Genomic DNA, 18,804 nt, shown 5'->3' on the forward strand with positions numbered 1-18,804 from the left:
AGTGGCAGATAGTGTTGAGGAATGTCAGAGGATACAGCAGGACATGGATAGTTTGGAGACTTGGGCAGGGAAATAGCAAATGGAGTTTAATCCAGACAAATATGAGGTGATGTATTGAGGGTGGCACTGTTGCTTCACAGCGCCAGGGTCCCAGGTATGATTCTCACTTGGGTCACTGTTTGCGGAGTCTGCACGTTCTCCCCGTGTCAGTGTGGGTTTCTTCTGAGTTATCCGTTTTCCTCCCACAGATCCCAAAAGACGTGCTTATTAGGTGAATTGGACATTCTGAATTCTCCCTCTGTGTACCCGAGCAGGCGCCAGAATGTGGCGACTAGGCGCTTTTCAAAGTAACTTCATTGCAGTGTTAATGTAAGCCTAATTGTGACAATAAAGGTTATTATTATTATTTTGGTAGGTCTAACATAGAGGGGAAATATACCGTAAATGGCATAACTCTTAGGAATAGAGAAAGTCAGAGAGATCTGGATGTGCAGGTCCACAGATCTTTGAAGGTGGCAACAGAAGTGGACAAGGTAGTCAAGAAAGCAGACGGAATGCTTGCCTTCATTGGATGGGGCATCGAGTATAAAAACTGGCAAATCATGCTGCATTTGTATAGACCCTTGGTAAGGCCGCACTTGGAATATTGTGCACAGTTTGGGTCGCCACACTACCAGAAGGATGTGGAGGCTTTGGAGAGGGTGCAGAGGAGATTTACCAGGATGTCGCCTGGTCTGGAGGGTGTTAGCTATGTGGAGAGGCTGAATAGACTTGAACTGTTTTCATTAGAACGACGGAGGTTGAGGGGTGACCTGATAGAGGTCTACAAGATTATGAGGGGCATGGATAGAGTGGATGGGCAGGCACTCTTTCCCAGGGTGGAGAGGTCAGTCACCAGGGGGCATAGGTATAAGGCCCGTGTGGCAAAGTTTAGAGGAGATGTGAGAGGTAGTTTTTTTTTTACACAGAGGGAGGTGAGTGCCTGGAACGCGTTGCCAGGGGAGGTTGTAGAAGCAGATACATTAACGGTGTTCAAAAGGCATCTTGACAAATACATTGGTAGGATGGGTATAGAAGGAAGTGCTGAGGGTTTTGGCCAAGGGTGATATCATGATTGGTACAGGTTTGGAGGGCTGAAGGGCCTGTCCTGTGCTGTATTGCTCTTTTGTGTGTCTGAAGCTCAAAGACAGGGACAGTTTTGAGGGTGGAGATTCATCCAGATGGTTTAAAGGACAAATGGAAAGGGTGGAGGACATTTAGCCACGTTGTACGTGGCTCACTCACACCCTGAATCCCGCAATCTCAATTGCTTTGGGCCTGGTCACACTTCTCTCCGAGCAAAAAGCCAAAAGAAAATTTTGAATTTCGTCAAGCAACACGGATGCAGCAGAGTGTGAATTTCTCTGTACAGTGGTTCGCTGGGCATTCTGCGGCTGTTGCACAAGTGCTTTGCTTGACCCGTATATGTTGGGCATTAAATGTGCAGATGTTCTAACGAGAGTTACCCAATTACCTTTACTGCTTCCTGCTCCTCCTGACCGGGTGCTGGTGACCTGATGGGGCTGATACTTCCTGTCGTCACGTTCTTCAGTTTCTCGAGCCCACTGCTTAGCGTGCTGCCAATACCCGACAGACCAGATTTCTTCTCCGTAGTCTGCACAGTGCTGCTGATGGGCTTCACGGGATGAGGGCTGGTGAGACAACAGAGACCGTCACTCATACGACCGGCAACCACCATAACAGCTTGAAAACCCTCTTCTAAAAGAAGGAAAAACTGGTCTCCCTGGGACAGATCCAGATCCACAGAGACCAGCAGACTTCCATTACCTCAGATTGACACGGGATGCAGACCTCCCTCAGCCCAATCTCCCTCATTTTATATGAAGAGTCAGAGATATTTTGGCACCTGACGTACTTTTCCACCACTCTAGATTTTCCTCTCTTTCCTAAATAGCCTAATTTAAAATGATTAAGGGATTTGCTAGTGCTTTTGGGGAGGGTATGAACTAAACTGGCAGGGGCGTGGGAACCAGGAGGCAATACTAGAGAACGGTTACAAAGGTGAAAAGAATACTGACAGAAATAAATAGCACTCGAGTAGGGAATAATAATAATAATCGCTTATTGTCACAAGTAGGCTTCAGTGAAGTTACTGTGAAAAGCCCCCAGTCGCCACATTCTGGCGCCTGTTCGAGGAGGCCGGTACGGGAATTGAACCCGCGCTGCTGGCCTTGTTCTGCATCACAAACCAGCTGTTTAGCCCACTGAATAGTAAGTTATCAGATGGGAGTCAGAGAAAGGAAGTAAATAAAAACATCTAAATCAGAGTTAGCCTGTATACGAATGCACACAGATTGTCAGGTGGGAATATGATGTTGTGGCTATAACAGAGACCGTGTTCAAAGAAGAGCAGGATTGGCTGTTAAAGCTTCCTGGATAGAAGGTATTCAAGGAAGAAAAGGAGAGCTTGCAATGCTGGAGAAAGAGGATGATCCAGCGGGATCAAGGGCAGAATACATTTGGCTAAAGCTAAGGAACACAAAAGGCGCAATTACATTGCTCAGTATAGTCTATAGGCCATCAACAAGTGGGAAGGATATAGGGGAACAAGGAACAGTACATGGGCTGATCATGCTGCCCGTCTAAACTAAAACCTTCTGCACTGGTTGTTCAGGTCCATTGTACCCTGAAGGTGGCAACGCAGGTTGATAGAGTGGTCAAGAAGGCATACAGCATGCTTCTCTTCATCGGACGGGGTATTGAGTACAAGAGTTGGCAGGTCATGTTACAGTTGTACAGGACTTTGGTTCGGCCACATTTGGAATACTGCGTGCAGTTCTGGTCGCCACATTACCAGAAGGATGTGGATGCCTTGGAGAGGGTGCAGAGGAGGTTCACCAGGATGTTGCCTGGTATGGAGGGTGCTAGTTATGAAGAAAGGTTGAGTAGATTAGGATTGTTTTCGTTGGAAAGACGGAGGTTGAGGGGGGACCTGATTGAGGTCTACAAAATTATGAGAGGTATGGACAGGGTGGACAGCAACAAGCTTTTCCCAAGAGTGGGGGTGTCAGTTAGAAGGGGTCATGATTTCAAGGTGAGAGGGGGAAAGTTTAAGGGAGATGTGCGTGGAAAGTTTTTTTACGCAGAGGGTGGTGGGTGCCTGGAACGCTTTACCAGCAGAGGTGGTAGAGGCGGGCACGATAGCATCATTTAAGAAGCATCTAGACAGGTATATGAATGGGCGGGAACAGAGGGAAGTAGACCTTGGAAAATAGGAGACAGGTTTAGATAAAGGATCTGGATCGGCTCAGGCTGGGAGGGCCGAAGGGCCTGTTCCTGTGCTGTAATTTTCTTTGTTCTTTGTTCTGGGATCCGTATCCCTCTATTCCCATCCTATTCATGTATTTGTCAAGATGCCCCTTAAATGTCACTATCGTCCCTGCTTCCACCACCTCCTCCGGCAGCGAGTTCCAGGCACCCACTACCCTCTGTGTAAAAAAATTGCCTCGTACATCTCCTCTAAACTTTCCCCCTCGCCCTTAAACCTATGTCCCCAAGTTGTTGATTTTTCCACCCTGGGAAAAAGCCTCTGACTATCCACTCTGTCCATGCCCGTCATAGTTTTGGAAACTTCTATCAGGTCGCCCATCAACCTCCGTCGTTCCAATGGAAACAATCCAAGTTTATCCAACCTCTCCTCTTCCCTAAATTTGCAGCAAGACAATTACAGAGGGGTTTAGTAATTCTAGCACAGTTATAATGGAGGACTTTAATTATCCAAATGTAGTCTGAGATGGGAGAAGTGAAAAGGGGGCAGAGGGGCAAGAGTTCCTGCAGTGTGTTCAGGAACATTTCCTACAGCAGTATGTTCCCAGTCCAAAGGATCCCGTTCTTGGGAATGAGGTCGATCACATGGATCAAGGGTCAGTAGGAGGACATTTGGGGGCAGTGATCATTGTAATCAGGTTTAGGCTGATTATGGGAAAGAACAATGCAGAGTAAGAATAATTAACTGGGATAAAACCAACCTCCAGAACGGATCTGGGTCAAATAGATGACGAGCCAAAGGTTGGCAGGAAAAATGAACAATGGATTAAGAAGAGATAATCGAGACACAGTCAAGATATATCGCTCAAAACTGAAAGGTAGAGCAAATAAATCCAGAGTTCCCTGGATGACAAGGAGAGACTAAGATGAAAAAGAAAAAGTGTGCTGAGCCATGGGTAATGTTAGAAGGTCAGGAGGGGAAGTAAAAAAGCAAATGAGAGAAGCAAAGAGAGAGTGAAAAGAGACTGTCAGCCAACATAAAAGGGAATCCTAAAGCCGTTTATAATATAAAAAAGGGTGGTAAAATTTGTAGTGGATCTGATTAGGGACTAAAAAGGGAGTTACTGTATTAAATTAATGGGCGGGATTCTGTGATCCTGGGGCTAAGTGTTAACACCATCGGAAACGACGTCGCGTTTCTCGACAGCCTCAACACGGCCTGAGGATCAGCAATTCTGGCCCCTACAGGGGGCCAGCAGGGCACTGGAGCGATCCACACTGCTCCAGCTGCTGATCCTGGTGTGAACTGGGCGCCGCAGGGTCCGCGCATGCCCAGTGGCGCCGGAGTCAATGCACGCATGCGCAGTGGCTCCCTTCTCCACGCCGGCCCGACGCAACATGGCACAGGGCGACAGGGGGCGGCGCGGAAGAAAGGAGGCCCCCAGCCAGAGAGGCCAGCCCACCAATCGGTGGGCCCCGATCGCGGGCCAGGCCACATCGGAGGTTCCCCCCCCCCCCCCCCCCCCCCCCCACCACCCGGGGCTGGCCCAGGGCTGAGCGAATCCCGCCCAATATCTTTCATCTATCTTTAGCAAGGAAGAAATGGACCGAAAAACCATACCAGAAGGTTTTAAAATTGATAGGGAAGCATTAGATAAGCTATCTGTACATTTTAAATTCATTTCTGTGACCCGAGAGTCGCTGCTTACACCAGCATTTGTTACCCATCCCTGTTTTCCATTGAGAAGATGGTGGTGAGCCGCCTTCTTGAACTGCTGCAGTCCATGTGGTGTAGGTACACCCAGAGTGCTGTTAGGAAGGGAGTTCCAGGATTTTGACCCAGCGACAGTGAAGGAACGGCGATATATTTCCAAGTCAGGATGGTGAGTGACTTGGAGGGGAAGCGCCAGGTGGCGGGGTTCCCAGGTATCTACTGCTCTTGTCCTTCTAGATGGTAGTGGTCGTGGGTTTGGAATGTGCTGTCTAAGGAACCTTGGTGAGTTTCTGCAGTGCATCTTGCAGATGGTGCACATGGCTGCCACCATTTTGTCAGTGGTGGAGGGAGTGAATGTGGAGGTGGTGCCAATTAAGTGGACTATTTTACCCTGGATAGTATCGAGCTTCTTGATTGTTGTTGGAGCTGCACTCAAAGAGTGCAAGGAGGTTATGTTGAACTTGGCCTATGGTGTCCAGTTTTGGTGCTGCACTTTAGGAAAGATATGGAGACATTGGAGAGAGTGCAGAAAGATTAATGTGAATGGTTCCATGGGTGAAGGACGAGAAGTTGGGACTGTTCTTCAGAGAAAGGAAGGTGAGAGATTTGATAGAAGGGTCTGAACAGAACAGATAGGGAGAAACTGTTCCTACTCATGAATAGAATCAAGAGGGCACGGATTTCAAGCAATTGGCAAAAGAGGCAATGGCGACAGGAGGAACAGCTTTTTCACAGAGCGAGTGGCTAAGATCTGGAATGCACTGTCTGAGAGTATGGTGGAGGCAGAATCAATTGGAGCACTCAAAAGGGATTTAGACTTTGATATGCAAAGGAAGTACAGGTTTACAGGGTGAAGGCAGGGGAATTGCACTTGGCAAATTGCTCATTCGGAGAGTTATTGCAGATACAATGGACTGAATGGCCTCCTTCTGTGCTGTAAAAATTCTGAGATTCTGCAGACAGACCATGGCCAGCTTACTGCGTACACCATAATCTGATTACTGCAATCACATGATATGATTGCATTAGGGATGGTAGACAAATGATTGACAAGGATTCGGCCAGGAATTGAGAATATTCTGTATGGGAAGATTGGCTAGGCTGGGGTTGGTTTCTTTGGAACAGGTGAGGCTGAGGAGAGATTTAATTGAGATCTCTGAAGCTCCGAGGAGTCTAGGTAGAGTCGATAAGAAAGAGCTACTTCCCTTACCAGAGGGGTCAATAACCAGGAGACACAGGTTGAAAGTAATTGGTTGAAGGACTAAAAGGGAGTTGAGGAGAAATCCTTTCACCCAGAGGTGAGAGTCTGGAATTCAATGCTTGAAAGGGTGGTCGAGGCAGAAACCCTCACCTCACTGAACAAAAAAGCACTTGGATTTGGATTTGCTTGGTGGTAACCCACAGAGCTACGAACCAAGAGCTGGAAGGTGGGATTAGGCTGGATAGCTCCTTGATAGCCAGCATGGAAACGGTGGGCCAAATGGCCTTTCACTGTGACTTAAATCTATGTTGGATAGGATAGACATGGAGAACCCATTTCTTCTCGTGATGGAAATGATCTAATGGGAAATAACCTCAAATTGGAGCTCGGCTGTTCAGGGGCGATGTCAAGGAGCACTTAACACAACGGGTAATGGAAGTCGGCAACTCTCCCCTGAAGGACTGTTGATGCTAGAGGTCAGTTGGAACTTTCAAGACTGGTATTGATAAATCATTATTGGGTTAAGGGTATCAAGGTATGTACAGCCAAGAAAAGCTAAATGGAGATGAGGTATAGATCAGGAATAAAACAATGGCGGAACAAATCCTAGTGGCTAAACAGCCTACTTCTAATGTTGCTAATTCAGTTCCACCTACATAACATACCCCACCTATGAATGTGCCAAACCAGACAGTGAGCATGAGCAAACAATTTGACAAGAGAGCATGACAACTCAATCCAAGCCTCAGCTCCCACTCTTTCCAGCAGAGGTCACTGGGTAGTGATAATGGGCAGATAGACTTGCACCTTCCTTCCTTTAGAGACACTGGCTAAATGCAGCTTTGCCACGGGGTTCTGATCCACACTGTTCAGTATCACTGTACACATACTCATCGGGGACTGGACAGGAGAGGGGTGTGGGGAAGAGAAAGACATTGACTGATTCACTTTCAATGTTACAAAAATGAAGCCTTCAGCCACTTCATAGCCAAATAGAGCTCTTAAAGCAGTCAGTATTTCTCTGGGAGCACAGGGGAGTTATATTTCCATGGCCATTTCTCAACATTTCTTTGCATCAGATCCCAGGTTACATCGCAAAATAAGGTGTGTAAAATTCACCACCAAAAAGAAACTCCACCCAGACTGGCCACAAGTGGAACTGGTGTGTGAAATGGAAACAGTGACTGGGATGGTGAGCTGTCTCCTGTTATTAGAATAAACAGCATTGCTGAGGCAGAATGGAGGCAGTGACTGCCAACTACCGGCTTGACTGCTTCTTTCCAGAGATCAGGACTGACTCATTTGGGAGCCAACAGAAATATTCTTTGCAGCAGGAAGCTTAACTTCAATTCGGAACCAGAACAGTCCTTGTCGCCCCAGCATCAGAGGTATCAGGAAGCAACACTCAATTCCTACTTTTCGGATCAGATTTTAGTTTTCCCTTTTTTTCCTGCCATGCAATACCAGCTGCTGGATCTATTTGTTGGCTGCAAGATCTAATTTTACTGTCAAGCACAACACTGAAATCTCAAACACCCCACCAAGCAGTCGATGCCCCCCCAAGCCATGGGAACAGAGACTTGTCCATTCTAAGTTTCAGCAGTGGGCTCAGTATTTTTTAATAAATGCAACACGTTGGCACAGTGGTTAGCACGACTGCTTCACAATGCCAGGGGCCGGGGTTTGATTGCGGCCTTGGGTGACTCTGTGTGGAGGAGTATGCACATTCGCCCTGTGTCTGCGTAGCTTTCCTCTGGGTGCTTCGCTTTCAAAGAACAAAGAAGAACAAAGAAAAGTACAGCACAGGAACAGGCCCTACGGCCCTCCAAGCCTGTGCCGACCATGCTGCCTGTGTAAATTAAATTCTTCCACACTTCCAGGGTCCGTATCCCTCTATTCCCATCCTATTCGTGTATTTGTCAAGATGCCCCTTAAGCGTCACTATCGCCCCTACTTCCACTACCTCCTCCAGCAGCGAGTTCCAGGCACCCACTATCTTCTGTGTAAAAAAACTTGCCTTGTACATCTCCTCTAAACCTTGCCCCTCGCATCTTAAACCTATGCCCCCTAGTAATTGACCCTTCTACCCTGGGAAAAAGCCTCTGATTATCCACTCTGTCTATGCCCCCCCATAATTTTGTAGAACTCTATCAGGTCGCCCCTCAACCTCCTTCGTTCCAGTGAGAGCAAACCAAGTTTATTCAACCTCTCCTCATAGCTAATGCCCTCCATACCAGGCAACATCCTGGTAAATCTCTTCTGCACCCTCTCTAAAGACTCCACATCTTTCTGGTAGTGTGGCGACCAGAATTGAACACTATACTCCAAGTGTGGCCTAACTAAGGTTCTATACAGCTGCAACATGACTTGCCAATTTTTATACTCAATGTCCTAATGAAGGCAAGCATTTGGGCAGCACAAGTGATTAGCACTGTGGCTTCACAGCGTCAGGGTCCCAGGTTCGATTCCCTGTGGGTCACTGTCTGTGTGGAGTCTGCACGTTCTCCCAGTGTCTGCGTGGGTTTCCTCCGGGTGCTCCGGTTTCCTCCCACAGTCCAAAGACGTGCAGGTTAGGTGGATTGGCCATGATAAATTGCCCTTAGTGATCAAAAATGTTTCGGAGGGGTTATTGGGTTGCAGGGATAGTGTGGAAGTGAGGGTTGAAGTGGGTCAGTGCAGACTCGATGGGCCAAATGGACTCTTTCTGCACTATATGTTCTATGTTGTTCTATGCCGTATGCCTTCTAGACTACCTTCTCCACCTGTGTTGCCCCTTTAAGTGGCCTGTGAACCTGTACACCTAGATCTCTCTGACTGTCAATACTCTTGAAGGTTCTGCCATTCACTGTGTATTCCCTACCAGTATTAGACCTTCCAAAATGCATCACCTCACATTTGTCCGGATTAAACTACATCTGCCATCTCTCCGCTGAAGTCTCCAAACAATCTAAATTTTGCTGTATTCTCTGACAGTCCTCATCGCTATCCGCAATTCCACCAACCTTTGTGTCGTCTGCAAACTTACTAATCAGACCAGTTACATTTTCCTCCAAATCATTTATATATACTACGAACAGCAAAGGTCCCAGCACTGATCCCTGCGGAACACCACTAGTCACAGCCCTCCAATCAGAAAAGCACCCTTCCATTGCTACTCTCTGCCTTCTATGGCCTAGCCAGTTCTGTATCCATCTTGCCTGCTCACCCCTGATCCCCTGTGACTTCACCTTTTGTACCAGTCTGCCATGAGGGACCTTGTCAAAGGCCTTACTGAAGTCCATATAGACAACATCCACTGCCCTACCTGCATCAATCATCTTTGTGACCTTCTCGAAAAACTCGATTAAGTTAGTGAGGCACAACCTCCCCTTCACAAAACTGTGTTGTCTCTTGCTGATACGTCCACTTGTTTCCGAATGGGGGTAGATCCTGTCTCAAAGAATTCTCTCCAGAAATTTCACTGCCACTGACATAAGGCTCACCGGCCTGTAGTTCCCTGGATTATCCTTGCTATGCTTCTTAAACAAATGAACAACATTGCCTATTCTCTAGTCCTCCAGTACATTACCTGAAGATGTGGAGATGCCGGCGTTGGACTGGGGTGGGCACAGTAAGAAGTCTTACAACACCAGGTTAAAGTCCAACATCACCTGAGGAAGGAGCTGTGCTCCGAAAGCGCGTGTTTCAAACAAATCTGTTGGACTTTAACCTGGTGCTGTAAGACTCCTTACTGTGATCACCTGAAGACATTGAGGATCCAAAGATCTTGCCTCCTTCAGTATTCTAGGGTAGATCCCATCAGGCCCTGGGGACTTATCAACCTTAATATTTTTCAAGACGCCCAACACCTCGTCTTTTTGGATCTCAATATGACCCATGCTATCTACACACCCTTCTCCAGACTCAACATCCACCAATTCCTTCTCTTTGGTGAATGACCTTTTCCTCAACCTGCTAATTGAGAAACCCGCAATGGGTTCTCTACTACTGTCTACGCAATCCTACCTTCATTGGTAAACATATGCATTGTGATTCCTACAGACCCACGAGCAACAAGAATGGCCTCATCGACAATCTGTTAAATAGGGCTCTAGCTATTTGCTCATCATGGAATCTTGATGCCAGAATAGGACACTTCAAAGCTATCGGGCAGGGTATCAAACAATTGCTCGCCGTGTATTGTGCATGCTCATTGGATTTGTCTAAGGCTGCCACTTTCAGACCTGGGAAGTTCCCAGTCCACCTCAAATTACCCTGGAAGGCGTCACAGAAATTAAAATCACAGGTTTTTAGCCATTTTACGTGGCTACTATGCAGCAGTAACATGAGTGATAACCTCCACTAACAGGATGCAGGTGTCAAACCAAAAAGACATTCTTGCAATCACACAAATGAGCAATGTGGTACATGAATTTCAGTACCGGTGGGAAGCTAGATATGTAGGCCGTACGTCCCAACCAATGACAGACTGTTCAAACAGCAAGTCCCTTCAGCATTCCGCAATAGGCAGAGTCTGACCGTACTCAACCAAACCAGACTTGCAAAACACAAAACATAATGTCCAACGATTGGTGTGTGACACGGCCGATAGATCCCAGGAGAGGCCTCTCCCAGAATTCCCAATGGTTATTGTGGCTTGCGAGATCTAGTGAGACGTGGAGATCTAGATCCTACCCACAATGGGCGGGACCCAGACTCACTGAGTTAAGTTAGTTTAAAAATGCAGACTGGCCGGACACTGTCCTTAAACACACTGGGACACTGGGTGAGGCACTGTCCTTTCACACACTGGGACACTGGGTGAGGCACTGTCCTTTCACACACTGGGACACTGGCCGGACACTGTCCTTTCACACGCTGGGTGGGGCACTGTCCTTTCACACACTGGGACACTGGCCGGACACTGTCCTTTCACACGCTGGGTGGGGCACTGTCCTTTCACACACTGGGACACAAGGTGAGGCACTGTCCTTTCACACACTGGGTGGGGCACTGTCCTTTCACACACTTGGACACAAGGTGAGGCACTGTCCTTACACACACTGGGACACTGGGTGGGGCACTGTCCTTTCACACACTGGGACACTGGGTGGAGCACTGTCCTTTCACACACTGGGACACTGGGTGGGGCACTGTCCTTTCACACACTGGGTGGGGCACTGTCCTTTCACACATTGGGACACTGGGTGTGACACTGTCCTTTCACACACTGGGACACCTGGTGAGGCACTGTCCTTACACACACTGGGACACCGGGTGAGGCACTGTCCTTTCACCCACTGGGACACAAGATGAGGCACTGTCCTTTCACACACTGGGACACAAGGTGAGGCACTGTCCTTTCACACACTGGGACACCGGGTGTGACACTGTCCTTACACACACTGGGACACTGGGTGAGGCACTGTCCTTACACACACTGGGACACTGGGTGAGGCACTGTCCTTTCAAACACTGGGACACCGGGTGTGACACTGTCCTTTCACACACTAGGACACTGGGTGTGACACTGTCCTTTCACACACTGTGTGGGGCACTGTCCTTTCACACACTGGGACACTGGGTGAGGCACTGTCCTTTCACACACTGGGACACTGGGTGAGGCACTGTCCTTACACACACTGGGTGTGACACTGTCCTTACACACACTGGGTGGGGCACTGTCCTTTCACACACTGGGACACTGGGTGGGGCACTGTCCTTTCACCCACTGGGAGTGACACTGTCATTACACACACTGGGACACTGGGTGGGGCACTGTCCTTTCACACACTGGGACACTGGGTGGAGCACTGTCCTTTCACACACTGGGACACTGGGTGGGGCACTGTCCTTTCACACACTGGGTGGGGCACTGTCCTTACACACATTGGGACACTGGGTGTGACACTGTCCTTTCACACACTGGGACACCTGGTGAGGCACTGTCCTTACACACACTGGGACACCGGGTGAGGCACTGTCCTTTCACCCACTGGGACACAAGATGAGGCACTGTCCTTTCACACACTGGGACACAAGGTGAGGCACTGTCCTTTCACACACTGGGACACCGGGTGTGACACTGTCCTTACACACACTGGGACACTGGGTGAGGCACTGTCCTTACACACACTGGGACACTGGGTGAGGCACTGTCCTTTCAAACACTGGGACACCGGGTGTGACACTGTCCTTTCACACACTAGGACACTGGGTGTGACACTGTCCTTTCACACACTGTGTGGGGCACTGTCCTTTCACACACTGGGACACTGGGTGAGGCACTGTCCTTTCACACACTGGGACACTGGGTGAGGCACTGTCCTTACACACACTGGGTGTGACACTGTCCTTACACACACTGGGTGGGGCACTGTCCTTTCACACACTGGGACACTGGGTGGGGCACTGTCCTTACACACACTGGGACACTGGGTGTGACACTGTCCTTTCACACACGGACACTGGGTGGGGCACTGGCATTTCACACACTGGGACACTGGGTGTGACACTGTCCTTACACACACTGGGTGGGGCACTGTACTTTCACCCACTGGGAGTGACACTGTCATTACACACACTGGGACACTGGATGTGACACTGTCCTTACACACACTGGGACACTGGGTGTGACACTGTCCTTACACACACTGGGACATTGGGTGTGACACTGTCCTTACGCACACTGGGACACCGGGTGTGACACTGTCCTTACGCACACTGGGACACCGGGTGTGACACTGTCCTTACGCACACTGGGACACTGGCTGTGACACTGTCCTTACACACACTGGGACGCTGGCTGTGACACTGTGCTTACACACACTGGGACATTGGGTGTGACACTGTCTTTACACACACTGGGACACTGGGTGTGACACTGTCCTTTCACACATTGGGACACTGGATGGGACACTGTGCTTTCACACACTGGGACATTGGGTGTGACACTGTCCTTACACACACTGGGACACTGGGTGTGACACTGTCCTTACACACACTGCGACACTGGGTGAGGCACTGTCCTTACACACTGCGACACTGGGTGTGACACTGTCCTTTCACCCACTGGGACACTGGGTGTGACACTGTACTTACACACACTGCGACACTGGGTGAGGCACTGTCCTTACATACACTGCGACACTGGGTGGGTCACTGTCCTTACACACACTGGGTGTGACACTGTCCTTACACACACTGGGTGTGACACTGTCCTTACACACACTGGGACACTGGGTGAGGCACTGTCCTTTCACACACTGGATGTGACACTGTCCTTTCACACACTGGGTGTGACACTGTTCTTTCACACACTGGGTGTGACACTGTTCTTTCACACACTGGGTGTGACACGGTCCTTTCACACACTGGGAGTGACACGGTCCTTTCACACACTGGGTGTGACACGGTCCTTTCACACACTGGGTTTGACACGGTCCTTTCACACACTGGGAGTGACACGGTCCTTTCACACACTGGGAGTGACACGGTCCTTTCACACAACGGGTGGAACACTGTCCTTTCATCCACTGGGACATTGGGCGTGATACTGACCTTTCACACACTGTGGGGCACTGTACTTTCACACCCTGAGTTGAGCACTGTCCTTTCACCCACTGGGTGTGACATTGTCCTTTCCCAAACAGGGTGGAGCACTGCCCTTTCACTCACTTGGACACTGGGTGGAGCACTGTTCTATCACATGCTGGGTGAAGCACTGTCCTTTCACACACTGGGACACTGAGTGGGGCACTGTCCTTTCACACATTGGGACACTGGATGGGACACTGTGCTTTCACACACTCTGTGGAGCACTGTCCTTTCACACACTGGGACACTGGGTGTGACACTGTCCTTACACACACTGGGACACTGGGTGAGGCACCGTCCTTTCACACGCTGGGACACTGGGTGTGACACTTTCGTTTCACACACTGGGACACTGGGTTGGGCACTGTTCTTTCACACACTGGGACACTGGGTTGGGCACTGTTCTTTCACACACTGCATGGAGCACTGTCCTTCCACACACTGGGTGGGGCACTGTCCTTTCATCCACTGGGACATTGGGCGGGGCACTGTCCTTTCACACATTGGGACACTGGATGGGACACTGTGCTTTCACACACTGGGTGGAGCACTGTCCTTTCACACACTGGGACACTGGGTGTGACACTGTCCTTACACACACTTGGACACTGGGTGGGCCACTGTCCTTTCACACACTGGGACACTGGGTAAGGCACTGTCCTTTCACACACTGGGACACTGGGTGTGACACTGTCCTTACACACACTGGGACACTGGGTGGAGCACTGTCCTTTCACATGCTGGGTGAGGCACTGTCCTTTCACACACTGGGACACTGGGTGAGGCACTGTCCTTACACACACTGGGACACTGGGTGAGGCACTGTCCTTACACACACTGGGACACCGGGTGAGGCACTGTCCTTACACACACTGGGACACCGGGTATGACACTGTCCTTTCACACTCTGGGACACTGGGTGAGGCACTGTCCTTACACACACTGGGACACCGGGTGAGGCACTGTCCTTACACACACTGGGACACCGGGTATGACACTGTCCTTTCACACTCTGGGACACTGGGTGAGGCACTGTCCTTTCACATGCTGGGTGAGGCACTGTCCTTTCACACACTGGGACACTGGGTGGGGCACTGTCCTTTCACACACTGGGACACCAGGTGAGGCACTGTCCTTACACACACTGGGACACCGGGTATGACACTGTCCTTTCACACTCTGGGACACTGGATGAGGCACTGTCCTTACACACACTGGGACACTGGGTGAGGCACTGTCCTTTCACACACTGGGACACTGGGTGAGGCACATTACCTTTCACACACTGGGTGTGACACTGTCCTTTCACATGCTTGGACACTGGGTGTGACACTCTCCTTTCACACACTGGGACACTGGGTGAGGCACTGTCCTTTCACACGCTGGGTGTGACACTGTCCTTTCACATGCTGGGACACTGGGTGTGACACTCTCCTTTCACACACTGGGACACTAGGTGAGGCACTGTCCTTTCACACGCTGGGTGAGGCACTGTCCTTTCACACACTGGGTGTGACACTGTCTTTTCACACGCTGGGACACTGGGTGTGACACTTTCCTTTCACACACTGGGACACTGTGTGGAGCACTGTCCTTTCACACACTGGGTGAGGCACTGTCCTTTCACACACTGTGTGGAGCACTGTCCTTTCACACGCTGGGTGGGGCACTGTCATAGAATTTAAAATTTTTTTTTTTTTTTTTACAGTGCAGAAGGAGGCCATTCGGCCCATCCAGTCTGCACCGGCCCTTACAAAGAGCAACCCACTCAAGCCCACGTATCTACCTATCCCCACAACCAAGCAACCCCCACCTAGCCTTTTTGGACATTAATGGCAATTTATCATGGCCAAGCCACCTAACCTGCACACCCTTGGACTGTGGAAGGAAACCGGAGCTCCCAGAGGAAATCCACACACACACGGGGAGGCCATGCAGACTCCGCCCAGACAGTGACCCAGCCGGGAATTGAACCAGGGACCTGGGACCCTGGATATGTGAAGCAATTGTGCTAACCACTATGCTACCATGCTTCCCCTGTTCTTTCACACACTGGTGCAGCCCTGTCCTTTCACCCACTGGATGTGACACTGTCCTTTCACACACTGGATGTGACACTCTCCTTTCACACACTGGGACACTGGGTGGGGCACTGTCCTTTCACACACTGGGTGGGGCACTGTCCTTTCACACACTGGATGTGACACTGTCCTTTCACACACTGGGACACTGGGTGGGGCACTGTCCTTTCACACACTGGATGTGACACTGTCCTTTCACACACTGGGACACTGGGTGGGGCACTGTCCTTTCACACACTGGATGTGATACTGTCCTTTCACACACTGGATGTGACACTGTCCTTTCACACACTGGGACACTGGGTGTGACACGATCCTTTCACACACTGGATGTGATACTGTCCTTTCACACATTGGATGGAACACTGTCCTTTCACACACTGGGACATTGGGCGTGATACTGACCTTTCACACACTGTGGGGCACTGTATTTTCACACCCTGAGTTGAGCACTGTCCTTTCACCCACTGGGTGTGACATTGTCCTTTCCCAAACAGGGTGGAGCACTGCCCTTTCACACACTGGGACACTGGGTTGGGCACTGTTCTTTCACACACTGGGTGGAGCACTGTCCTTTCACACACTGGGTGGGGCACTGTCCTTTCACACACTGAGGGGGACACTGTCCTTTCACACACTGGGTGGGGCACTGTCCTTTCACACATTGGGACACTGGATGGGACACTGTCCTTTCACACGAGTGGAACACTGTCCTTTCATCCACTGGGACATTGGGCGGGGCACTGTCCTTTCACACACTGGGTGGGGCACTGTCCTTTCACACACTGGGTGGGGCACTGTCCTTTCACACACTGGGTGGGGCACTGTCCTTTCACACACTGGGTGGGGCACTGTCCTTTCATCCACTGGGACACTGGATGGGACACTGTCCTTTCACACACTGGGTGGGGCACTGTCCTTTCACACATTGGGACACTGGATGGGACACTGTCCTTTCACACAATGGGTGGGGCACTGTCCTTTCATCCACTGGGACATTGGGTGGGGCACTGTCCTTTCACACACTGGGTGGGGCACTGTCCTTTCACACATTGGGACACTGGATGGGACACTGTCCTTTCACACACTGGGTGGGGCACTGTCCTTTCACACATTGGGACACTGGATGGGACACTGTCCTTTCACACAATGGGTGGAACACTGTCCTTTCATCCACTGGGACATTGGGTGGGGCACTGTCCTTTCACACACTGGGTGGGGCACTGTCCTTTCATCCACTGGGACATTGGGCGGGGCACTGTCCTTTCACACACTGGGTGGGGCACTGTCCTTTCATCCACTGGGACATTGGGTGGAGCACTGTCCTTTCACACACTGGGTAGGGCACTGTCCTTTCATCCACTGGGACACTGGGCTGGGCACTGTTCTTTCACACACTGGGTGGAGCACTGTCCTTTCATCCACTGGGACATTGGGCGGGGCACTGTCCTTTCACACATTGGGACACTGGATGGGACACTGTGCTTTCACACACTGGGTGGAGCACTGTCCTTTCACACACTGGGACACTGGGTGTGACACTGTCCTTTCACACACTGTGAGGAGCACTGTCCTTTCGCACATTGGGAGACTGGGTGGAGCACTGTCCGTTCACACACTGGATGGAGCACTGTCCTTTTACACACTGGGAGACTGGGTGGAGCACTGTCCGTTCACACACTGGATGGAGCACTGTCCTTTTACACACTGGGAGACTGGGTGGAGCACTGTCCGTTCACACACTGGATGGAGCACTGTCCTTTTACACACTGGGAGACTGGGTGGAGCACTGTCCGTTCACGCACTGGGTGGAGCACTGTCCTTTCACACACTGGGAGACTGGGTGGAGCACTGTCCGTTCACACACTGGGTGGAGAACTGTCCTTTCACACACTGGGAGACTGGGTGGAGCACTGTCCATTCACACACTGGGTGGAGCACTGTCCAATTCACACACTGGGTGGAGCACTGTCCTTTCACACACTGGGAGACTGGGTGGAGCACTGTCCATTCACACACTGGGTGGAGCACTGTCCAATTCACACACTGGGTGGAGCACTGTCCTTTCACACACTGGGAGACTGGGTGGAGCACTGTCCATTCACACACTGGGTGGAGCACTGTCCAATTCACACACTGGGTGGAGCACTGTCCTTTCACACACTGGGAGACTGGGTGGAGCACTGTCCTTTCACACACTGGGTGGAGCACTGTCCAATTCACACACTGGGAGACTGGGTGGGGCACTATCCTTTCATCAACTGGGTGGGGCACTGTCCTTTCACACACTAGGTGTGACACTGTCCCTTCACACTTGGACACTGGGTTGGGTACTGTCCTTTCACACACTGGGACATTGTGCATTGGCTGGGGCACTGTCCTTTCACACACTGAGACACTGGGTAGTATCGCAGAACTACACTTCAGCTGCATTGACAAAGGGAGTTGCAATGTCAATGATCCAAGTGGGTGACAGAAGTCCATGCGCTTGACTCCGTATGACTGAAAATATCGTGTCCAGTAATGAAGCAACCGGCCACCAGAGTGTATCTAATTTGACCATTCTGAGGGTATAAAATGCCCACTCCAAACACGTGTTTCAAAGTTTAGGAACATAGGAATTAGGAGAAGTAGCTAGATTGTAGCTAGATACTTCCAATCTTTGGTGTCTGAAGAAGCCGGCACAATCCTGGAGCTCTGATTCTCTGGGAGCATCTTCATTTTGACAAGCGGTCCCCAAACGATTGCCTGAAACCCCAAGAGGACCTCTTCAGGAGTGAGTACGAGTCATATCATTCCCAGCATAGATTGGGGGCAGAGATCTAATCATTCTTTTCCTCTGTTTTGGTTTACAGTACAATAACTCCATTTCCATTTTGAAAAGACTGCTTCCAACTTCAGTGCCAGCTCCCTTGACCTGGATGCTGAAACATTTCCTCACTTTGCTCCCAAATACCCCTTCCCTC

General features: G+C 50.2%; 1 protein-coding gene and 1 long non-coding RNA gene across 3 annotated transcripts in view; one reads left to right on the forward strand and one right to left on the reverse strand.

The window, feature by feature from the left end:
* LOC119963818 overlaps positions 1 to 18,804 on the forward strand; it is a 130,699-nt gene that overhangs the window by 29,970 nt on the left and 81,925 nt on the right. The gene's annotated exons all lie outside the window — the stretch shown is intronic.
* Positions 1 to 18,804, reverse strand: part of LOC119963816 — a 138,364-nt gene that overhangs the window by 12,262 nt on the left and 107,298 nt on the right. For both annotated transcript variants that reach the window (XM_038793122.1, XM_038793123.1), the window contains exon 5: positions 1,514 to 1,691. In XM_038793122.1, the coding sequence (XP_038649050.1) occupies positions 1,514 to 1,691 (178 nt within the window). The remainder of the gene's footprint in view (positions 1 to 1,513; positions 1,692 to 18,804) is intronic.

The sequence above is a fragment of the Scyliorhinus canicula genome, chromosome 3 (genome assembly GCF_902713615.1).
Source record: "Scyliorhinus canicula chromosome 3, sScyCan1.1, whole genome shotgun sequence".
NCBI lineage: Eukaryota > Metazoa > Chordata > Chondrichthyes > Carcharhiniformes > Scyliorhinidae > Scyliorhinus > Scyliorhinus canicula.